The sequence below is a fragment of the Phyllobates terribilis genome, unplaced genomic scaffold (assembly GCF_046119375.1).
Source record: "Phyllobates terribilis strain yellow unplaced genomic scaffold, ASM4611937v1 Scaffold_17__1_contigs__length_24005725, whole genome shotgun sequence".
Taxonomy (NCBI): Eukaryota; Metazoa; Chordata; class Amphibia; order Anura; family Dendrobatidae; genus Phyllobates; species Phyllobates terribilis.
Window position 1 is genome coordinate 20,794,039 of NW_027362777.1, and position 24,935 is coordinate 20,818,973.

Consider the following 24,935-nt stretch of genomic DNA (forward strand, 5'->3'; position numbering starts at 1 on the left):
ATGGAGTGCCTCAGGAGCCAGTGGCCGACAGTGGGTTCCCTCATTTTGCTGTGAATGGGGAATTGCTGTACATAGTAACCAAGCCAAGGGGTGAGGTAATAGAGCAGTTGCTAGTGCCAGGGCCCTATAGACGCAAGGTACTTGACATGGCTCATACCCATGTGTCGGGTGGTCACCTGGCGCAGATAAGACTTAGGAACGGATTCTCTAGAGATTCTGCTGGCCTGGGTGCTACAGAGAAATAATGAGATATTTGCAATGACTATAGGAGGCTGAACGAGGTCTCGAAGTTCGACGCCTACCCAATGCCTAGGGTAGATGAGCTTATCAAAAGGCTAGGACCCACTCGGTACATCACCACCCTGGACCTCACCAAAGGATACTGGCAAATTCCCCTGTCCAAAGAGCCCAAGGAGAAGACGGCCTTCTCGACGCCAGACGGATGTTATCAGTATGTCAGGATGCCGTTTGGGTTGCAGGGAGATCCGGCCACTTTCCAGAGAGCCATGGACCGGATCTTAGCACCCCATAATAAGTACGCAGCGGCCTTCATAGTTGACATCGTCATATTCAGCCTGGACTGGGAAAGTAATCTTGGCAAAGTTTAAGCAATACTTGACGCCCTAAGGAAGGTGGGCTTTACCATCAACCTGAAGAAATGTGCTATGGGGATGGAGGAAGCCAAGTATCTGGACTATGTGGTTGGTAGAGGGGAAATAAAACCACAAATAAATAACATTGAGGCGATTCTGAACTGGCCACAGCCCCTCACGAAGAAGCAGGTCAGGCATTGTGGCGACTATCGAAGATTTGTCCATAACTTTGCCCTGATAGCAGCCCTGCTGATGGATCTTCTGTAAGGGATGAAGTCGGCTATGGCTAAGTGGTCCCCGGAAGCTGAAGCGGCCTTCCAGGATTTAAACAGCCAGTCTTGGTGGCGCCCAACTTCTTCAAAGAGTCTGTGGTCCAGACAGACGCATTGGATGTCGGACTGGGAGCAGTCTTGTCCCAGGATATTAATGAAGAGGAACACCCAATAATGTACCTCAGTCGGAAACTGTGCATGTGTAAGAAGAACTACTCCATAGTAGAAAAAGAATGTTTAGCCATCAAGTGGGCTTTAGACTCTCTGAGGTATTATCTGTTAGGTAGAAGGTTCAGGTGGATGCGAGAAAAGAAGGGAAACAATGCCCGAGTAACTAGGTGGTTTCTAGCCCTACAAGATTTTAGTTTCCAGGTAGCCAGAAAGGATAGGAGTCGTGCTAATTAAATCCGCACTCCTCCACACATGGATAAAGAATCAAAGGTTCAATTAAAGTCCATCTTTTATTTAAGGGTTTATTTATTTTTTACTTTAATTGAACCTTTGATTCCTTATCCATGTGTGTAGGAGTGCAGATTTATTTGGCACCATTACTATTCTGGCTTTCTGTTGTTTATCCCTCTGTGGATTCAGTGCTGCCTGCAGCCCTCCATTATACATACCACATGTGTTATGCATTTCACAACCCAGAAAGGTGAGAAATTTCTGTTTTCTCACAACTTAATCTGGTAACAGCGCAATTTGCGCTCCCTTTTTATTTATTTTTAGTTTCCAGGTGGAGCATAGGCCTGGGAAAAAACATGGGAATGATGATACCTTATCAAGGGTCTTTGTATGGTGGCAGAAGGTGCCAAAGGTGGGCAGATGGGGGAGGGATTGTAAGGTTGCAGCTGGACATGTCGTGGACGGGAGGTAAGTGTCCTCAAGGTGCCAAGCCTTGGTGATGTACGGAAGACCAATTTTCCTCTTTACTCTCCAAATCACACCTCACCACCTGTGAACTTGACCCAATCCCGTCCCATCTCATCCCCAACCTTACCACAGTCTTCATCCCAACCCTTACCCACCTTTTCAACCTGTCAATAACAACTGGTATTTTCCCCTCATGCTTCAAACATGCCTCGATCACACCCATCCTCAAAAAGCCCTCCCTTGACCCATCCTCTCTGACTAGCTATTGCCCCATATCACTTCTCCCTTACGTCTCAAAACTACTGGAACAACACATCCATTCTGAACTTTCTTCCCACCTCTTCTCCTGCTCTCTCTTTGACCGCCTCCAATCTGGCTTTCGACCGCACCATTCTACTGAGACTGCCCTGACTAAAGTCACCAACAACCAACTAACCACCAAATCCAAGCGACACTACTCTGTCTTCCTCCTCCTAGACCTGTCATCTGCCTTCGACACAGTGAACCATACCCTCTTACTACAAATTCTCTCATCTCTTGGCATCAAAGACTTGGCCGTATCTTGGATCTCCTCATACTTAACAGACAGGACATTCAGTGTCTCCCACTAACACACCACCTCCTCATCTCACCCCCTATCTGTCGATGTCCCCCAAGGTTCAGTCCTAAGACCCCTGCTCTTCTCCATCTACACCATTGGCTAGGACAACTCATAGAGTCTCATGGCTTTCAGTACCACCTCTATGCTGACGGCACACAGATCTACCTCTCTGGACCCGATATCTCCTCCCTACTAACCAAAATCCCACAATGTCTGTCCGCTATCTCATCCTTCTTCTCTGACAGATTTCTAAAACTTAACATGGATAAAACAGAATTCATGGTCTTTCCGCCATCTCATTCATCCCCCCGCCTGACCTATCTATCAACGTCAATGGCTGCCCACTCTACCCAGTCCCTCAAGCTCACTGCCCGATTAATCCACCTGTCCCCACGCTATTCCCCGGCCTCTCCCCTCTGTCAATCCCTTCACTGGCTCCCCGTTGCCCAGAGAATCCAGTTCAAAACCCTAACCCTGGCCTACAAAGCCATCCACAACCTGTCTCCTTATATCTCTGACCTAGTCTCCTGGTACATACCCGCACGCAACCTCCGATCCTCACAAGATCTCCTTCTCTACTCCCCTCTTATCTCCTCTTCCCACAATCGCGTACAAGATTTCTCCCGTGCATCCCCCCTACTCTGGAATTCTCTACCCCAACATATCAGACTCTCACCTACCATGGAAACCTTCAAAAGGAACCTGAAGACTCACCTCTTCCGACAAGCCTACAATCTGCAGTAACCATTGCTCCACCATACTGGTGCACGACTAGCTCTACCCTCACTTACTGTATGCTGAACTATCCCTTGTAGATATCCCCTGGATTTATAATTTTAACAGCATGATTTTAAAGGAATTCTAATAAACATGAAGTTTTAACACACATTCAGATTCCTATTTGGATGTTTGTTGTTGGATCCTTGCTTTTTGTTGATATCCCTTGTAGATTTTGAGCCCTCGCGGGCAGGGTCCTCGTTCCTCCTGTACCAGTTGTTGTCACGTTTTGTTAAAGATCTTTGTAATAGTTCATGTATGTATACCCCTTTTTCACATGTAAAGCGCCATGGAATAAATAGAGCTATAATAATAAATAATAATAATAATGTAGGACTCGGAAAAGTAGGCTGCAGCACACATAGTGCTGAGAGGTATTTAATGGGCTCGGATTATAGGGCCGTGTTTTACGGGCATCTAAAAGAGCTGGGGTGATCAGCTGCTCACTTACCTCCAGTCCAGGTCTTGGAAGGCCTGATTTAAGACAGCTGAGCTTGTCTCAGTCTGTGTGTGTGTGTTGTGCAAAGTGAGCAGACCTTGCATGTGCTGCTCAGACCTTGCTGAAGGCAGAGAAAGGCATCTGCATTTAAACGACTGAGGCCGCGCTGTATGGACTAGATATTTTGTGTTTTGTTCTGTTATACCTTTTTGGAACCTGAAATAGGCTGTTATGTTTTGTTTCCTGCCTGGTTTATGGACATTTAATAAACCACCAGTTTGTTTGAACCTGCGCACTGCATCCCTGTATGAACCAGCGCCTACCACAGAGCAGACTCCTCACAACACTTTAATATATTTCATCGCACCATCAACTCATCACGCAACTATTCACTCCTGTACTGAATTTAACTTTTTAGACACCTTCAAGCTATTGAACAATGAAATAGAGATGGCCCTGTCCCTCTACATGGGTCAGTCTCCATCCAAAACACATAATAAAACTCTATTGTCTACAACCAACCCATTAGATATGTGATGGTGTGATATGATATGTGGGTATCTTTTTGTGTATAGTTATATTTTACTGATTTTCATAGTGTTCTCTTGTTGCTCTGTGTCCCTCTAATGTTGACTTCTCTTGTAGGATGAGTTGATATTTGTTAATTGATGAATAGCTGGTATTTATCATCTGATATCAGCTCCCACAGTTTATTATACTGTTATCTTTGCCCAGGGTCAGTGAATAATGCTGTTTGCTAAAATGCTAATGACATATTGAACCAGGCTAGCTTGTTGATTTTGCAATGTAATGGAAATACCAGCAATGGGACCTCCCCCCCTGACCTGTGAATGAGGAGAAGGGACTTTTAAATATCACAGCCAGGAGAGACACTGGTGGGATTCTGTATGGGACGAGGATGTGAGGACAGCATGCCAGAGAGAATGGGAGAAGCCTGGATGACTTTGGAAATATTTCTTGAAGGAATATATATGGAGAAACATATGGACTATTTTATCCTCTGTCTGCTGGATTGTTGGACTCTCATCTCCCAGGGCGTTAGTACCATTACCGGACTGCATTCATGTTTATGGACTATTTTTATCCTCTGTGTGGTGGATTGTATATGGACCTTTCAGTATTGCCTATAATAAAGGTCTTGGAATTGTTCAATCTTCTCTTGCTCTGTTGATTGTGTGATGTTGGAGAAGGACCCCGTGACAAGATACAATCGGATATGTTCCAACCCTATGGACAGAGACAACACCTTGGTGGCCTCAGAAGGACTTTTTTGAACGAGGGATACCATACAAGAAGAATTGAAAACCAGATTGCAAGAGCCACCAGAATATCAAGGAATCATCTCCTACATTACAAAACTAAACAAGAAAGCAATCTGGTGCCTCTAATAGTCCCCTAAAATCCAATTAGGGGGGTGCTAAGTAGAGCTACATGGAAATTACAACCATTATTACAAAAAGATGCCCGCTTACAATCTATATTTCCAGATCCCCCACTTCTGTGTTTTAGGCAGCCCCCAAAACTAAAAAGCATCATTTCAGAAGCTCCATGTCCTCACCAACAGCTACAGGAACTTTTCCCTGCAACCAGAAACAAATGTAAAATCTGTCTATTTATAATGAACACAGATAAGATAAAGATTCCCAACTCAAATCAGGAGACAACCACAAGATCCCAAGTACTTTCAGCTGCATCACATCTAATGTAGCGTGCTTAATTATATGTACCAAATGTCCAGATAGGGGTCTGTATGTAGGGGAGACAGGGCAAAAACTTAGAACAAGGATGAATTGTTATCGCCACACAATAAAAGAAAAAAGATTAGATCTACCTGTGGCCTAACATTTTTTTATCCCTGATCACAGCATCATGGACATGAAATTACTTGTATTAAAAGGTAACTTCAAATCTCAGACGGAAAAATGTGGAATTACAAACTTATGACAATCTTTGACACACTCAGGGAGCAGGAATTAATGTGTCACATGGATATATGTCTTTCTACATCAACTAAGGAATGTGCTCCTCAGACTGTTTGGGGGCATCACAATCATGGACCAGATCTCAATCACAGGGCAATAAAACTTTTATACTGCTTCTCAATGAACCGTTCCAATATTCACAGCCACAACTGCTTCTCCCTCTCCCATACTGATAGTTCTGTTTCACGTCACTTGTCTTATCTATTGCATTATTCCTGTGCCCTGTTGTGTATAAATATGTGACTCTTCAGATTTTGTGTTATACTATGTCTACTGAAGAGATCTGAGTAGTCTCGAAAGCTTGTAATTTGTTACCATCTTTTCAGTTAAACAAAGGTATCAACCACTGAAGACTCTCAAATTTTAATATTTTTTTCCAAACAGCAATTTTAAGATCTATACACAGGTGTTCCATGGGATTTAGATCCGGACTCATTGCTGTTCACTTCACAACTCTACAGCACTTTGTTTCCATCCATTTCTGGGTGCTTCTTGATGTATGCTTGGGGTCATTGTCATTCTGGAAGACTCATTACCTAGAACATAAACCCAGCTTTTTGACACTAGGCACTACATTGCCACACAAAATCCTTTCTTAATCTTCAGATTTCAGGATGCCTTGCACACAGTCAAGGCACCCAGTGCCAGAGGCAGCAAAAGAACTCAAAAACATATTTGAACCTCCACCATATTTGACTGTAGTTACTGTGTTCTGTTCTTTTCTTTGTAGGCTTCATTTTGTTTAAACAGTAGAATGATGTGCTTTACCAAAAACTCTATATTGGTCTCATCTGTCCACAAGACGCTTCCCCAGAAGGATTTTGGCTTATTCATGTACATTTTGGCCAACTGCAGTGTAGCTTCTTTATGCCTCTGTGTCAGCAGTGAGGTCCTCCTGGGTCTCCTGCCATAGCGTTTCATTTAATTCAAATGTTGACTGATAGTTCACACTGGCACTGATGCACCCTGAGCATGCAAGATGGCTTGAATTTATTTGGAACTTTAGTGGGGCTGCTTATCCACCATCTGGACTATCCTGCGTTGCAACCTTTCGTCAGTTTCTCTCTTCTGTCCACATCCAGAGAGATTAGCTACAGTTCCATGGGTTGTAAATGTGTTGATTATGTTGCGCACCATGGACAAAGGAACATCCAGATCTCTGGAGATGGACTTGAAAAATATCAACAATTTCAAGGTTACAACAATTTTGGTTCTCAAGTCCTCAAACAGTTCTCTTCTTCTCTTTCGTTCTCCATACTTAGTGTGGCACACACATGCACACAATGCAAAGATTGAATGAACTTCTCCCTTTTTTATCTGATTTCAGGTGTGATTTTCATGTTGCCACAATTGAGTTTGAACGAGCTTCACGTGCTTGAAATAAAGTTGTTTACCCACACCCCACAATTTTGACAAGGTGACAACAATTTTGTCCGGCGCATTTTTGGTGGTTTTATGTGAAATTATGTTCAATTTGCCTTTTTTTCTCTTTTTTATTGTGTTGTTCCAATACACACAAAGGAAATATACGGGTATAACAAAACATGTGTAATTGTAATAATTTTCTGGAACAATTTCAAGGGAGCCAACACTATGGCCATGACTTGTTTTTGTTGCCTTTTAAATGTGTTGCAGCATATCATCCTTTTCATGTTCAGCTATATTAGGAGGCTTGTAGCAATCGCAAATTAGCAGCTTTCCATTATTGCCATTTCCATGTAGATTTACCCATACTGGCTCTACATTGTCGTCATTGAGCACAGGTTATAAATTGGATTTAACGAAAATACCCATCCCTCTATCTTTTGTTTCTTTCCTAACTTTTTAAGTGTAGTGTAACCCTCTGTTTGTCACCCAGTCATGGCTTTCTAGCCAGGTTTCCGTAATGCCCACCACATTGTAATCTGTGGCTGACACAAGAGCCTCTAATTCATTCATTTTGTTTGCAAGTCTTATTGCATTTGCCAGCAGACATTTATTACTCCTACTCGCCTACTTAATTTCCTTGCATGTCCTAGCCCCCATAAATCCTCATTGACCCCTACTGTCTCTCTGTCTACTGTATGTCCTTATTTACACAAGTACCCTCCCTCCCCCCAGATCCTAGTTTAAAAGCTCCTTCATCCATCTGACCATTTTTTCCCGCAGCACAGCTGCACCCTCCCCGTTAAGGTGCAGCCTGTCCCTATCGTAGCGCCTGTAGCTGACAGAGAAGCTGGCCCAGTTCTCCATGAATCCAAACCCTTTCTTCCTGCCACTTATTTAACTCTTTAAGATCCAGTTAACTTTCTAGTGATGATAGTGGAATCTGCAGTATTTCTGAAGACACTTCCTTGGAGGCCCTGTACTTCAGCTTCTCTCCTAATTCCCTGTAATCATTTTCAAAGACCCTCCACCTCCCTCTAACTTTGTCATTGGTACCCATGTGTACCATGACTGCTGGATTTTCCCCAGCCCCACCCAATAATCTGTCTATCTGATCACATGAAGATCCCCAAATTAATTTAGGAGCTATCTTAAGGACCATAATCTTTCCACTTAACGAGATAATGCAGACGGCACCTGACCCACCTGGAACAAAGCACTCGCCCTACCTCATACTACTGATACCCTTCCAAATCCACCTCAATTATGTCTTGAGGCCCCATCAATTTTTTTTTTAAAAGAGAAGAATTGAAAGAATTATGATTTTCCAGGCAATAGGAAGTTGCAACTTAACTTACAGGATTTAACATTTTTATAATTTTATAAGGACCTACAAATTTAGGCACAAACTTTCTAGATGTGATCTTTAAGTGCAGATATTTTGAAGACAACCACACAAAATCTCCCTCCCTAAAGATAGAAGCCTTCCTACCTCTGTGGTTAGCACCACTTTTGGCCTGGTCACTAGCTACTAAAAGATCCCTTTTGACCTCCCTCCAGACCTTAATTAATTGGGGACAAAATCTCTCCTCCTCTGACATGGAGTATTGTAATTCTGAAAAATTCCCAAACACTACAAACTACAGCAGCTAAAAAAAAAGCAAGGTCCCGGTAGTCTTAGAGGAATGGTTATTTAGAGCACACTTGGTATGGGACAAAAATTCCACCCAGTCTTTCTGATTAGAGGAGACAAAACATCCCTAATACTGCTCTATTTCCAGGATCATCCTTTTCTGTTTGACTGTTAGTCTCGGGATGATACACTAAGAGAAAAAACAGATTGATACCCAATCTGGAGCAAAAACTAAGCCAAAAACTAGCCAGAAATTGAACTCCTCAATCGAAAATTATGTTTTTGGGAACACCATGAAGTTTAACGATTTGAGAAATTAACAAAGTTGCTAAGATCCTAGCAGTTTGCATGTTTTGAAGTGGGACCAAAAGAACGATTTTGCTAAAACGGTCTACCACCACCCACATGACAGTAATACCACCAGTTAAGCAAATCAGTGACAAAGTCCATAGACAAGTGGGTCCAGGTTTGTAATGGAACATCGTTAGGGAAGAGATAACTAGAGGCTTTAGCCCTGGCACAGACTTTCAGACTTTGCATTTTCAGACATACTCTTCAATATCCTTAAGAGCATTCTGCCACTAAAAAGACCCAGAAAGTGATCTTGAAGAGGCAGAAGAACCCACATGGCCAGCGAAAAAGGAATCATGTACTTCATTAAGAAGATCTATGACTAAAGAGGGCAGTACATAAAGCTTATTTATAGGTAAACCTTCCTGCGCACTGTCCTGAGCATCCTGAATGTGTGAAGCCCAGCTGTGCTTGGTATCACAAATCCTAGAAGGGTGTGTTGAAGGATTCCTCCACAAGAGGCCCCCATAACCATTCACACATCTCCACCTTCCACCTCAGACCACCAGAGGGAGACCGTTAGGGATATAAAAGGGAAGGTGGAGCCAGGCAGCAGTTGGTTTGAGTCAGAGTCTAGTTCAGTCTGGTTTAGCAGTGAATCCAGTGCAGTCTGAGAGGAGTTACCTCAGAGGACAAAAGCCTGTTCCAGCTCCTGCAATTGCTAACCTGCAGTGGAGCTTATCCAGATCAAGACTCCGTGTAGCTCAGAGAGGTGAGCTTCAGGTGTGCCGGCGCCATAAGATCGGTGAAGCGCGGCAAGCTGCCGTTAGTGTGAGTAGCCTAGAGAGGGCCCAAGTAGGCCGAAGGCGAGTAGACAGAGTTAGTTCATAGGGGGCAGAGGAGCTTAACTAGCTCACCCCGAAGAAGCAGTTACCGGACACCGGGTCCGAAGCTTACCGGGATCTCCATGACCCAGTAAGATAAACCGGAATCCCTGGAGAACTACAAGTCCCAGGATCGCTAAAGTGCTGATACGTACCAGAGCCAGGAGACACATAGGCCCCGTAGGTCGGGAGCGTGCACTCCAAGAGAAGGCCCTACCACAAGGTCAGCTAGCGCAGGACAGAGACAAAGTTAGGCCTAGCTCCAGGCAGGTCAGAAACTTACTACGCAGAGTCAAGAAGCATGAGGCCCAAAACCTGCTCATTGGGGAAGATCCGGACATACACCCTTCACCCTACAGTGCTCCGGGGAGTGCCTGAATTTCCATCAGTAAAAGGTACTGAAGTGACTATTGTGTCCATCCCTGTTCTTGCTCTGACCCGGCTGAGTCTCTCCGTCCTGCATACCCCGTCCGTACCCTGCCCTGAGGCCTAGCTCCACCTGTGGGGAGCCATACCATCTAGCTGCCTGATCACCGGCCTCAGTGGACTGCGCAGCGCTGGTGAATATCATCAGAAACCATAGGTGGCGTCACAAACTCTTTTATAAACTTAACAAATCACTAACCCTTTTTTAAAGTAGAGGCCCAGGGTACGGGCCCGGGAGCCGACCACCGCGACATCCCTAAAGGCCAGGCTAAAGGCCCGGGTACCGATTCATCCCCATCTCCCCCTGGGCTAGTCAAATGCGCTGCCTGAGATCTTCCCCACCCCTTCACTAAGAATCTTGACTTGAATTTCGTGTTGACATTCGTAGAGCCAGGGAGATAAGTAACGGCAAAATCAAACCGGGCAAAAAATACAAGGCGCACCAAGCCTGTCTGGTGTTTAAGCACTTAGCACCGTCAACGTACAACAGGTTCTTATGATCGGTCAAGACAGTCACCTTATCTGCTGGACCTCAAATTGACATTTCTCCAGTTTAGCAAATAAATGGTTGTCACATAGAGCCTGAAGAAACTCTCTGACATGCTCGTGATGCTCCTCCAGAGTATGTGAATAAATCAATATGTCATACAGGTAAATCACCACAAGTCTACCCACTAGTGAGCAAAAAATATTATGATATTTTAAAAGACTGAAGGTGCATTGCTTAACCCAAATGGCATCACCAAATTTTTAAAATGACACTGAGGCGTAATGAATGCGGTCTTCCGTTCGTCACCCTGATGTATGAGTATAAAGTTATATGCCCCTCTCAAGTCAAGTTTGGAAAACCATTTAGCTCCAGATAATTGCTTAAACTGGTTCGGTATAAGGGGCAAAGGACAGGGATTGTGAACCGTGATTTTATTAATCTCTCTAAAATTCAAGCACGGATGCAACTCTCCATCCTTTTTTTAACAAGTAAAAACCCCCACTACAACTGGAGAGGTGGATGGCCGTATATGACCCTTAGGGCAGAGACACACTGCCGTATAACTCGTGCGAGGATCGCATCGCACTGAATGGACTGGCCCGCACCTCTCCTGACCTGAACATGACAGCATGATGGATTTCTTTGCAGCTGTCAAGCTCAGGTCAGGAGAGGTGTCGGCCAGTATGAGGTTCGAGGCGATCCTCGCAGGAGAAGTACGGCCATCTGTCTCTGCCCTCAGCCGGACTCTTCTGAATATAGTCTATCAAGGCCGCCCTCCCTGGAAAGGGTTAAACAAACTAGATTTCGGCCTTTTAGCTCCTGGTATGAGGTGGATAGCACAATCATATGCCGCCATATAGTAGACGTCCGGTAACTGGTAATAATCACCTCATGTGTCGTCTATTTGTCTCCAAGCAGGAAAATCCCACGTTACATTCACACATAAAACTGTAGAAAAGGCGGCGCGGGGTAATTGTGCCAGTAGTGAGGGGCAAATAATGCCGGAAATGTCACTGACTGCGGAGACGTCTCCATGTAGCGTCTTCACTCCGGATATCACTGTACAGGAGCCGCACTGTTCACACTGTGCATCCACTGAGGCCCCTGATCATGTGACCCCTGACTCCTCCCCTCCTGTGACCTCATCACAGGTCCTGTGCGCACAGAACAGCCATATATGTGGTGGCGGCTCTGCAGGTGGAGGTATGTGGAGATCCCCCATTACTGGGCGCAGGGGGCATTAACCCCTTCAGCACGGAGACTCTTTTGGGGTCTCTGTGTGGTGTGAACAGTGAGGTAACAGCTGTGGACAGAATGCGGCTTAGCTGGTTCCCGTCCACATTAGATCCATTCAGACGACTGCAGGATGAAGGACAGAAGCCCAGAGAAGTCCTCACACAACACCATTATTCCGCTCCTAGTTCCAGCACAGTAATGTAGATACTAGTGATGACATTCGGGGGATTTGCAGGAATATGTGGCAGATACTTGCTGGATCTTCTGCTTTCTGGACCGGTTCCACTTGTAAGTCTTATTAACCCTTTCACCCCAGAGTCTGTTTCACCTTCCTTACAGGTCACTTTTTTCAATTCTGACCAGTGTGTGAAGAATTAAAGCAATGGCAAAGGGAAAAAATTAAAATGTTACTTTTTCCCACAAAAATCTTACTTTACCCCCAAATTTTGCATTTTCAAAAGGGTAACAGGAGAAAGTGCATCATACAATTTGTTGTGCAATTTTTCCTGAGTAAGCCGATATCCCATTTGTTGTAGGGAAACTTCTGTTTGGGTCTACAGCAGGGCTAGGAAGGGAAGGAGTCCACTTAACTTTTTGTATGCAAAAATGTCTGGACTCGAGAGCGTACCCCATGTCGGGTTTCCAGATCCCCTGATGTGCCTATACAGTGGCAACCCCCCACAAGGGACACCATTTTTGAAGCTACACCCCTCAAGGAATTTATATAGTTTTGTGGTGAGCACCTGGAACACACAGGTGCTTCACATAATGTTATAAAAAGCCGAAGACGAACAACTCCCATACAACAAACTGTAATAATTATGTTATTGAACATATATTAAAAAGACAACAATTAAAAACAAAACCAGAATTAAAAAAGGGAAATCTACTGCAAATGAACAAGTAACAGGTAAAAAAGTTTTACTTATAGTTTATGCCAGATGTGAAAATACATATATAGATCCATATGGAGAAATATCTAATAAACACTAACTATATGATTACTTCATACATATAAATATAAAGTGCATAGTGCATGTATGAGCACCACATATCTGTTAGTAGTGTCAGTTCATTTTTTAATGTCTCCCCCGAGTGGGACCATATGGAATCTTATGAAGACTCCAGAAATAAAGATATTTGGTCTCATTCAAAATCCATCACGGCTAGTTGCTAAGGTTATGCTATACAAATACAAAATTAATATTATTATTATTATTATTATTTGTATAGCTCCATTGATTCCATGGTGCTGTACATAAGGAGGGGTTACATACAAAATACAGATATCACTTACAGTAAACAAACTAACAATGATAGACTGGTACGGAGGGAAGAGGACCCTGCCCTTGTGGGCTTACATTTTACTGGATGGTGGGGAAGGAGACAGTAGGTTGGGGGGATTGCAGTAGCTCCGGTGTTGTTGAGGTGGCAGCAAGCAAGGTCATGGCAGGCTGTAAGCTTGTTTAAAGAGATGTATTTTCAGGTTCCATCTGAAGGATAAAAGTGTGGTGGATAATCGGACGTGTTGAGGCACAGAATTTCATAGGATGAGGGATATTCGGACGAAATCTTGGAGGCGATTAACCTCCACCTCTAGAGCCACCACCACATATATGGTTGGTAGAGACTAAATCCAAGTCGACAAAATACAACTAGTACTGTGATAGGGTAACAAGAGGTACACAATGTATTCAGGTATATTAATAACTCCTACAGAGCCATCTATAATTGTTTAGCACAGGCTTTTGCAGAGTCTTTGTACTACCAGTAACGTGGAAGCCCCATATATTTCCATTGACAGAAGACGCACCTGAGCGGGGACTTGCATTTTTTGTAGATTGAATTGAAGCATTTTTTGAAAACATTTTACATAACATTTTCGATCACATTTATCCTGCGCTCTACGCTGAGCACTTACATTGGGGTTTCCATCTACAGTGGGGGAAATAATTATTTGATCCCTTGCTGTTTTTGCAAGTTTGCCCACTGACAAAGACATGAACAGTCTATAATTTTAAGGGTAGGTTAATTTTAACATTAAGAAATGGAATATACAAAAAAATCAAGAAAATCACATTGTATAAATTAGATATTTTTTTGCATTTGGCAGTGAGAAATAAGTATTTGATCCCTCTGGCAAACAACACTTAATACTTGGTGAAAAACCCTTGTTGGCAAGCACAGCAGTCAGACGTTGTTTGTAGTTGATGATGAGGTTTGCGCACATGTCAGGAGGAATTTTGGTCCACTCCTCTTTGCAGGTCATCTCTAAATCATTAAGATTTTGAGGCTGTTGCTTGGCAACTCAGAGCTTCAACTCCCTCCATAAGTTTTCTATGGGACATGAACCCATCTATCTTCCTTTCAGTAAGGTGAAGTCATCTTGTCCCCTTTGCAGAAAAGCACCCTCAAACTATAATGTTTCCCCCACCATGCTTCACGGTTGGGACGATGTTCTTAGGGTTTTACTCATTCTTCTTCTTCCTCCAAACATGGCGAGTTGAGTTAATGCCAAAGAGCTCAATTTTTGTCTCATCTGACCATAGCACCTTATCCCAATAACTCACAGAATCATCCAGGTGTTCATTGACAAAATTCAGACAAGCCTGCACATGTGCCTTGCTGAGCAGGGGGACCTTGAGGGCACTGCAGGATTTTAAACCTTTAAGGTGTAATCTGTTACAAATGGTTTTCTTGGTGACTGTAGTCCCAGGTGCCTTGAGATCATTAACAAGTTCCAGCTCGTGTAGTGTATAGCCTGATCTCTCACCTTCCTCATGATCAAGGATACCCCACGAGGTGAGATTTTGCATGGTGCCCCAGATCGATGTCGATTGACAGTCATTTTGTATTTCTTACATTGTCTTACTATTGCACCAACAGTTGTCTCGTTCTCACCCAGCGTCTTACTTATGGTTTTGTAGCCCATTCCAGCTTTGTGCAGGTCTATAATCTTGTCCCTGACATCCTCAGAAAGCTCTTTGGTCTTGCCCATTTTGTAGAGGTTAGAGTCTGACTGATTAATTAAGTCTGTGGATAGTAGTCTTCTTCAGGTGACTATATAAGACAGCTGTCTTTAATGCAGGTAATGAGTTGATTAGGAGCGTCTAACTGGTCTGTAGGAATCAGAACTCATAATGGTTTGTAGGAGATCAAATACTTATTTCTCACTGCAAAATGCAAATAAATTTATCTAATTTATACAATGTGATTTTCTTGGATTTTTTATGGATATTCTATCTCTCAATGTTAAAATTAACCTACCCTTAAAATTATAGACTGTTCATGTCTTTGTCAGTGGGCAAGCTTACAAAAACAGCAAGGGATCAAATAATTATTTCCCCCCACTGTAAATCTCTGAGTGACATGATTCAGATAAAACCCATTCACTATAATGAGGCAGCAGAGTTACTGTGGACTCCATCTCGTCTGTGTTTAGCGTTGTCTTTTTTTCAGAAGTACACAAAACTTTGGTCTATTGCGCTTTTATGCACGCTTAAAAATATGGACACTGCCAAATCATAGGACAGACTTGAGTCCACAGTGTCTTAATCTGCCCTATTATAGGGAATCTTCCACCGGGGGTTCCATCTGAATCACATATTTCAGAGATCTACACGGAAACCCTGATGTAAGCGCTCAGCGTAGAGCGCAGGATAAATGTGCGCCAAGCCTTATTGCGATCTTTGGGAGGAAGAATGAACAAATCAACAGCAGGTGAAGAATAGTTTTTATTTATTTTTTATGCCATTCCTCATGTGGTATAAATGATTAGACGACTTTATTCTATGGGTCGGTGCGATTACAGCGATACCAGATTTATATTGTTTTTTATGTTTGGCTGCTGTCACACACTAAAAGATCCTTTTTTTTTTAGAGCTATAATTTTTCATTATCTCTGCCTACAGAGTCATTTAAGGGCTTGCTTTTTGCGGGACGAGTTGATGTTTTTATTGGTACAATTTTCGGGCACATAACATTTTGTGATCGCTTTCTATTCCGATTTTTGGGAGGCAGAATGAACAAAAACAAGCAATTGTTTGGATTTTTTTATCTTGTTCCGCGTGTGCTAAAAGGCAGCTTTATTCTTCTGTTCAGTATGATTACAGCGATACTACAATTATATCATTTTTATGTTTTGGCGCTTTGTACACAGCATTCTTTATCCTGCATGGAGAGGGGGGGGGGTTTGATGAGGGAGACGATCCCTATGACAGGATTCCTTCCAGTCCTTATCTTCCTGGTCGACAATACTCCACACTGTTAGCTCAGGGAGTCTATCTGACCTGTGTTTAGCTTCCCTCCTGACCTGAATTCTGTTTTCTTGCCTTCTGTGAGATACAGATCATAAGCCACCTTTCTCTTTGGCTCTGGACAGACAGTAAACAACTTCCCCACAATCCCCCTGGGGCTCTGCTAAAACACTCCCCTTCTCCTGTGACTGTGTTAACCCCTCTAGTTGCTGGATGCTTCTGGAGCACAACACTTCCTGTCTCCTGTGATTCTGTTACTTCTAATAGTTGCTGAATGCTTTTAAAGCAACAGCACTACTTCTGCACGTCACACCTGTCCGGCGGCCATCTTACAGTACTGAAACATTGAACAGTTGGACATGTGTATCAAAACATTAAGAGATGGTCACATTAAAGAGGTTATCCACTGCAATGTGTAGTTGTCAGATGGAATTAAACCTAGGAAATAAGGCTTTCTTCAAATACCTTGTGTTTCCAAATGTGCCTGTGAGCGGCGCTATCGTTGTCCTCTTAGCACCATCATGTGACCCCCGGCTGCAGTTGCCTCTGATGTCTGGTGACTTCACGTCAAGTTCCGGAATTGATTGACTGGGCTGTGGGCGGCGTTTCACCACATGTCACAGCCCAGCATCGTGTGCGCTCTCTCTTCACTGCTTTCATTAACAGAGTGCCGCAAGCCCACGAGATGCTGGGCTATGAAGTGATGAAACTTCGCCCACAGCCCAGTCAATCATTGAGACTGGGACATCGGTGATGTCGGGTCAACTACCAGTTCTGGGAGTTTCCATTTTTGCCCAATCTCTTTCTTATGGTGGAGTCATGAACATTGACCTTAACTGAGGCAAGTGAGGTCTGTAGTTTTTTGGATGTTGTTGTGGGGTCTTTTGTGAGCTCTTGGATGAGTCGTCGCTGCACTCTTGGGGTAATTTTGATCGGCAGGCCACTACTGGGAACATTCACCACTGTTCCATGTTTTTTGCTATTTGTGAATAATGGCTCTCACTGTGGTTCGCTGGCGTGTCAAAGCTTTAGAAATGGCTTTATAACCTTTTCCAGACTGACAGATCCCAATTACTTTGTTTCTCATTTGTTCCTGAATTTCTTTGGATCGCAGCATGATGGCTAGCTTTTGAGGATCTTTTAGTCTACTTTACTTTTTTAGGCAGGTTCTATTTAAGTGATTCCTTGATTGAGAACAAGTGTGGCAGTAATCAGGCCTCTATATGGCTAGCGAAATTGAACTCCGCTTCCCAAAGATGTGATAAACCACAGTTAATTTATGTTTTAATGGGTAGTTGGGGGGGCAATCACTTTTTCACACAGGGCTCTGTAGGTTTGGATTTCTTTTTCCCTTAATAATAAAGACCTTCATTTAAAAACTGAATTTTGTGTTTACTTGTGTTATCTTTGTCTAATATTTAAATTTCTTTTGTGATCTGAAACATTTAAGTGTGAAAGAATAAGAAATCAGGAAAGGAGCGAACACTTTTTCACACCACTGTTGGTTTTATTAGTAGATGTAAAGGAATCTAAATACTGTACAATAATCTCTTCATGTGTTCCCCTTATTATTCCCAGTAACTGTATTACACAGGATTTTTATGATGTTACATCGGCTCATCATCTTCTCATTCTGGTCTCTACAATATCGGATCCTCTTAGTGAATATCTTCTATATAAGAGAATTTTCCTGAATTACGCATCAAAGATGGATATGGACAGAGACAAGATGGCTGAGAAAATATTACACCTCACCCTAGAGATCCTCTTCCGGCTTACTGGAGAGGTGAGAGATTCTGATGACGTCACATTACATCATTCTTATCTATGGGAATAACAGATGGACAGAACTGGAGAGGTGAGGACTCTGGAAATGTCTGTAGTGAGATTTATTAATGTGTCTCTCTATAACCAGAATTACACAGTAGTGAAGAAGACCTCCAGAGAGCGCTGTCAGGACCCTGTGTCTGAGGGATGGGGAAGATCCCTGAGCCCAATCAGAGAGCCTCCACCTCACCCCCTGATACATGAGGACATCAATGACCAGAAGATCCTAGAACTCACCTACAAGATGATTGAGCTGCTGACTGGAGAGGTGACACTGCTGGGAATGCTGGGACATTATACAGTAACGCTATGAAGGGATCGGGGGGATGACGGTATCATTGTATGTGTCAGGTTCCTATAAGGTGTCAGGATGTCGCTGTTTATTTCTCCATGGAGGAGTGGGATTATTTAGAAGGACACAAAGATCTGTACAAGGACGTCATGATGGAGGTTCCCCAGCCCCTCACATCACCAGGTAATAGACAGGACTGAATACACACGGCCTATAATTATCTGTATGTAAAGAATGAATTCAGTCCCTGTATGTGTTTCCTCCAGATCTATCCAGTAAGAGGACAACACCAGAGAGATGTCCCCATCCTCTTCTTCCACAGGACTGTAAACAAGAAGATCCCAATTTTCCTCAGGATCATCAGGTAGATGGAGAGAAGGTGTCATGTGATCTCCCCTATGATGTGTAGACGGTTGTGAAGGTCTTGTGCTCAGTCTTGTTTTATCCACCAGTATTATATGTTTTATACTTGTGTAATGAGAACGGTGGAGATGGCAGGATTAGAGCTGATCATAGATGGGACTTCTCCATCTGTCTGTGACTTTTATAATATTTGTTTCAGGGTGAAGATCTGACCCATATTGATACTACAGAGACATATGTGAGGGGTGATGAGTGGTGTAAAGAGGAGATTCCTACATATGACTACCCAGGTGAGTAGTGACCACTAAATGCTGTTGGCTTCCTAGATCCCTGATATCTTATTGGATGAATCTACCTTCTCTCCCTTCTGTGCTGCTGAATGTGCTCATATGGTCCCTACAAGACCAGGTCCAGTCTCCCTGACCTAACTTAACTTTTATGATTGAAAATATTAAATGTGCAGTGAGGGCCAAGTGTGAATTTCTGTACAATAACAGCTGATTTACCCTTAATCCTGACTTTTCAATTTCTTTTAAAACCGACTAACTTCAAACCAGATTGTGATAAACTATACAGAAAACATTACACCTGTGCCATGATATATCTCTAAGCTGTGCGTGGCTGATGGCTGTAATATACATTTATTCACGTCTGCAGGAGATGTGTGGCCATGGCTCGAGCCCTGGTTTCATGGATTTGTTGAGGGAGGGCAATAACCCTTCACGGTTGACCAAGTGAGTGTCAAATTATTATGTTGATTGCAATCCACAGAAAACCATACGAAAACAATGTTCTGTATTGGGAGGATTCAAAGAATCTCTGATCCCGTTTATTTTGCTTAGCATTTTATATTGTTTTGAGCATATCAATAGCCAATCACCTACAGTCATACTACAGTACTACAGGCTGACCAATGTTAGTACAATTATTACGGAAACACATATATGGTCATATTAGTTCGAAGCACGATGGAATTTTACAAGGTCAATCCTGGCCTAAACTAGTTAGATAACAGGAGCGGAATGTCTGACAAAATACAAAATGTTATTGTGAGAAAAGTTAGTGTGGGAAAGATGAGGCGAGAGAAAAGAAGGAAAGAATGTATGTTATGCAAGGAGTGATAATAAATGATTTTAAAACAAGCAGACAAAATGGAGTTGCTATAGCATGAATATCAATATGTCCTTTACATTTTCCCCCCTAAAAATTATGTTATTATCAACATTAGAGGTGCTTTCCCAGGGTCATGCTTTGAGCCTGAGGGACATTGGTCTTCACTCAATTAGTGCCCTTGTTACCAATCGAGGCTATCGCGGCATGTCCATCCCCCCTTGTTGGTTGATATAATCATAAAGCTCTGATCTTCAGACGTGAGGTTGGTCGGGGCGTGCGGGTGAAGGTCATCATTCCCTTGCCGTCCAGGTCCTCAATGCTGGTCACATCTGGGAGGTCCGTGTACAGTAGCACTGGATGTCTGTTAACAGCGTTCTCCTTGCTCTCTGATGACTGGCAGGTTTTCCTCATGCAAAATGGGATACAATAAAAGACTAGTTTTAGTAAGACATATATTAACAAGATGCAAGCAGCAATATGCAACACTCCTTGTAATATTCCAACAATCCATCCACCAATCCCTTTAAACCAATTAGCAGGATTTAAAAAGGAGAACATATCAGACCACCAACTGTCTTTGGTCAATTCGTTATGTTTGTTATATTCTTCCCTGAGTTTCCTAATGTCTTCCATTTTAGTCTTTAACCGTATGGTAGAGCCGGGGTCAATATAGTGACAACAGGCTGGGCCTATAACCTGACACATCCCTCCTTGAGCTGCTGTCAAATAGTCCAGCACTAAAGTATGTTGATTAGCCTCTATAATAAGTTGATTCTGCACCTCAACAGTAGTATTAATTACTTCCAGCACACTCCAAATCTGGTCATCTAAGTAGTCAGTGACTTCCACTAATTTGTCCCACATTTGTGTTACTATAGGGTAGAGGAAGACAGTACTGGCTATCTTATTGGGCATACTCATTTGTACTAAATGAGGTCTTACTGATGGGCGTGGAGTGTTGTCCTTGGCACATTTATAGATGGTATGAAGAGGGATGGTTCTCATATCTACTTTACTATGGGGAATAAGATAAATGGCTGGAGTTAGCCGGGCCAACGTACAAGTCCCCCCTACTCTGACTAGGAGCCATTTATACGCATTATTCCCACAGACCCAATTTGTGGCTGATGGCAGATCCCATAAAGCAGAGTGCTGTAATACTAATTTATGTACCAAATCGATAAAAACTGTGTTATTTGATAACATACACCATGAAGGCATTTGTCCCAGGGGGCTACAGTATCCAATATCCGGATTGCCACATGTTGGATCACTAGGCTTATATTCAGAAGATTCATTGCAAGGGATGTTACCAGATATTTTATAACATGTATCATTGGTACCTTTTATAAACAGATTTGCATGTACCCATGAGTGATTATGAATGTATCTTTCCAACAATGACGGTTTAAAAGCATCTGCCGTACTAGGAGTAGCATTAAAACTGATTTGTAGACCTTCAGTTGGTATGAAGCCTAAATTAGCCAAGGAAGACTTGTTTCTGGGCACCCATTTGTTTCCTTTAAGGGCAAGACATTGTAGGTGTCTACTGGTGGCAGTAAGATTTCCTTGCCACCAGGGGAGATACAGTGGTGTTCCATAATCTACTAAACTTAGTAGCGTTATTAGCAAGGGCGTCGCTACAATTGGGCCAGTTTAGTATTTCTTCCAGAGTGACTGGGACCGCAAGAAAAGGCATACTAGTGGCTGAAACTGGTGAGTGAGTACATATCCAACAGTCACTGATCGGGTTGTTCTCTAATTGACTCAATTCTTGTACCAAAATCTGGTGGTGAGTAATGAACTTGTTATTAAAAGGGTCAGTACTCTGTTGTAGGCTATTCCAGGTATTGATTAATCTAACCATACATATTATCATAAAACATCTCAGGATGGTTGACGTTTGCAATGTGAAGCATGGATCCATGTTGACCTCCCTTCAAGTTTTACTGCTGTTGGGGTTGTAAGGAGCACTTGGTATGGTCCGTCATACAATGGTTCTAGTCTGTGTTTCCATACATGCCTCTTCACATACACATAATCTCCGGACTTGAGGGTTATGATAACCTTCTGCATCAGCTGGATCTGGAATAGAAGATGATACTAACGCATGGGTGTTAGTTAAGGCTTTGGCAAGCTGAATCACATATTGCACAACATGATCTCTTTCTTCTGATAATTGTTGTGGGGTAAATCGAGCTATAGCTGGTTGTGACCCAAATAGTATCTCATAGGGTGACAGTTTGTTTCCCTATGGGGGTGGTGCGTATGTGGTATAGTGCAATGGGAAGGAGTTCAGGCCACTGGGCCGTATCCTCCTGCATCATTTTGGTCAATTGCCTTTTCAGTGTGCTATTCAATCTCTCCACCTTGCCGCTTGACTGAGGATGGTAAAGAGTATGCAGCGCCACTGTTGATCCGATCATGGTAAGTATTTCTTGATATGCGCATGAGGAAAAGGCTGGTCCCTGATCACTTTCGATAACTTCTGCGACTCCATACCGGCAAACATCTTCAGAGACCAGCTTCTTGGCAGTCATGTTTGGAACGGCGAATGCTTCTGGCCAGCTGGAAAACATATCCACTACCACTAAGCAGTATTCATATCGTCCTGCTTTAGGGAGAGTGATATGATCAACTTGCAATCGTTGGAACGGATACTCTGGTTTAGCAATGTGTTTTGTCGGTACATTCTGTAATCTGCCTGGGTTGCAGCTTTGGCATATTGAGCAACCTTTCTTTTGTGCGCTCAACACGGTGGAAATTCCTGGGGCTCAATAGAGTTTCTGTACCAGTAGCAAAGCTTGATTCTTCCCTCGATGCACCGGTCCATGGGCCCAGGCTGCAACGGCCTGATATAGGAGTCGAGGCAAACAATACAGTTGTCCCTTTTTCCATAGCCCATCTATCAATTTAGCACCCGCCTCCTTCCATGACTGGTGTTCTTCTTTAGAGACTTTTTGCTATGTGCAGCGTAGCTTTGTGATTGGAGGGACCGGTTGATGATTTTCTGCAGGTTGATCCTGGGTTGGCACGGAATTTAGCTGTTTGGTCTGCTGCCGCGTAACAGCCATGGACATGGATGTTGGAAGAAGAGCTGCTTGCATAGCATGGAGATCAGCAAGTGCATTACCTCTTGCTTCAGGGGCATCTGGTCGGGTATGAGCTTTTACCTTTACAACAGCCAACTGTCTTGGTAGTTGTACCGCTTCCATCAATTGTCTGACGCTTTCAGCATTTTTCACAGGAGAACCTGCAGTCGTGACAAAGCCTCTCCTTGCCCAGATCTCCCCAAAGTCATGTGCAATCCCGAAGGCGTATCTCGAGTAAGTAAATATATTCACACGTTTTCCTTCGGCCTGTTGACAAGCAGCAATCAGAGCTTTGAGCTCTGCTTCCTGTGCTGACATACTGGGAGGTAAGGCTGCAGGCTCTACCAATGTATCTTCAGTTGTGACAGCATATCCAGTATGAAACCTGCCAGAGGTGTCAGCATATCTGGATCCATCCGTATATAACGTAAGTCCTGGGTCATCAAAGGGTACTTCCCCCACTAAAACAAGTGGAGTTGACTCCGCAGTAATTTGTTCCAGACAATCATGTGGTGGAGCATCTTTCCCCTCTCCTTCAGGTGCTGGTAGCAGGGTGGCCGGGTTGATGGTGGTGCACCAATGTAATTTCACATTTTCTGTCAAAATCAACGTACACTGCAGCCGTAGGTGTCTCAGTGTGCACCGATGTTTAGGTTGCTGTAAACCCAAAACAGCCGCAATATTGTGTGGAGCATAAATGTGAGTCTCATGTCCACGGATGATGTCCGCCATTTTTTCAAGTAACTGCTGTGTGGCGTGAACCGCTCGTAGACAGCTGGGGGAGGCCCTGGCTACCGGGTCCAGAAGCGCTGAGTAATAACCGACCGGGCGCTGCTTTGTACAGTGTCTCTGCGTGAGTACTCCGGCTGCATGCCCTCCTGTCTCGGAGACATACAAATGGAAAGGTTGAACATAATCCGGGTTTCCAAGGGCAGTGGCTGTCATTATCCTTGATTTTAGTTGCTCAAAGGCTTGTTGCAGCAGTTCTTGGTGGTCCTTGTTGTTTACACCAGCCAGAGTGTTTTCTTTTAATGCATCATATAGGGGTTCCATCAGACGTGAAGCGCCTGGGATCCATTGTCTGCAATATGTACATAGTCCGAGGAACCATTGCAGCTCTATGGGATCTTTTGGGAATGGTAGTAGGTAGATGGTCTTTCTTTCTTCTGTGAGATGTCTGGCACCCTGAGTAAGGCAGTGGCCTAAGAAAACCACTTGACCGAGGCAAAACTGAAGTTTCGAGGCTGAGACTCGACAATTCAGTTTTGCTAGATGCTTGAGGAGGCTAACACTGGCCCTGATGGACACTTGCTCCGTGGGGGCACACAAAAGAAGATCATCAACGTATTGTAATAGTACTACCTCAGAGTTGTCCAGCTGCCACGGCAGCAGACAGCTAGACATGTTCTTTGCAAACTGATTAGGGCTATTCTGCGCTCCCTGCGGCATCACCGTCCAAGTCAATTGCCTGCCCTGATATGTAAATGCAAACAGAAACTGACAGTCTTTATGTAGTGGAATGCTGAAAAAGGTGTTTGCTAAATCAATTACTGTAAACCAGGCTGCGGTAGATGGTATTTGTGAGAGAAGTGTATGTGGGTTAGGCACCACAGGAGTTTCCAAGACTGTCGCTGCATTTACTGCCCTCAAATCCTGCACCAATCGATAAGCGGGCGGCTGCCCCGGTTGGGATTTATTCCTTACGGGGAACAACGGCGTATTACACGGGGAGACGCAGGGGATTAGTGCCCCTTTCTCTAACAAGGTGTGAATTTGCTGGTGTAGACCTTGTTCTTGTGCATGTGTGAGCGGGTACTGACGAACCTTGGGAAAGGGCGCTCCGGGCTTGAGGTACACCTGTATTGGTTCTACCGGCAATCACCCAATGTCGTCTGGGCCTTGTGACCACAGATGAGAAGGGATTTCCTCTGTGTATGGAGCTAACCTGGGATCTTTTGGGAGATTTCCAATCGTATCTGATATGTTAATCATAACCGTGGGTAGCGCCCGTAAGATGCAGACCTCCTCTGTGTGCATCAGAGTTTGGATCCTTTAAAGTAAGGATCATCTGACCATTGTCCTGGTATTGAATTCGGGATCGGAATTTAGACA

At 43.6% G+C, this 24,935-nt stretch overlaps 2 protein-coding genes across 2 annotated transcripts in view; one reads left to right on the forward strand and one right to left on the reverse strand.

Annotated features, from left to right (window-relative positions):
• LOC141176136 (uncharacterized) overlaps positions 1–24,935 on the reverse strand; it is a 534,162-nt gene that overhangs the window by 92,969 nt on the left and 416,258 nt on the right. The window lies entirely within an intron of this gene.
• The window catches only part of LOC141176132 (uncharacterized), a 725,229-nt gene continuing 712,088 nt past the window's right edge, over positions 11,795–24,935 (forward strand). Inside the window, exons 1-6 of the mRNA XM_073660128.1 lie at positions 11,795–11,847; positions 17,715–17,922; positions 18,052–18,231; positions 18,315–18,438; positions 18,522–18,619; positions 18,818–18,908. Coding sequence (XP_073516229.1) covers positions 11,822–11,847; positions 17,715–17,922; positions 18,052–18,231; positions 18,315–18,438; positions 18,522–18,619; positions 18,818–18,908 — 727 coding nt within the window. The 5' untranslated portion in view covers positions 11,795–11,821. The remainder of the gene's footprint in view (positions 11,848–17,714; positions 17,923–18,051; positions 18,232–18,314; positions 18,439–18,521; positions 18,620–18,817; positions 18,909–24,935) is intronic.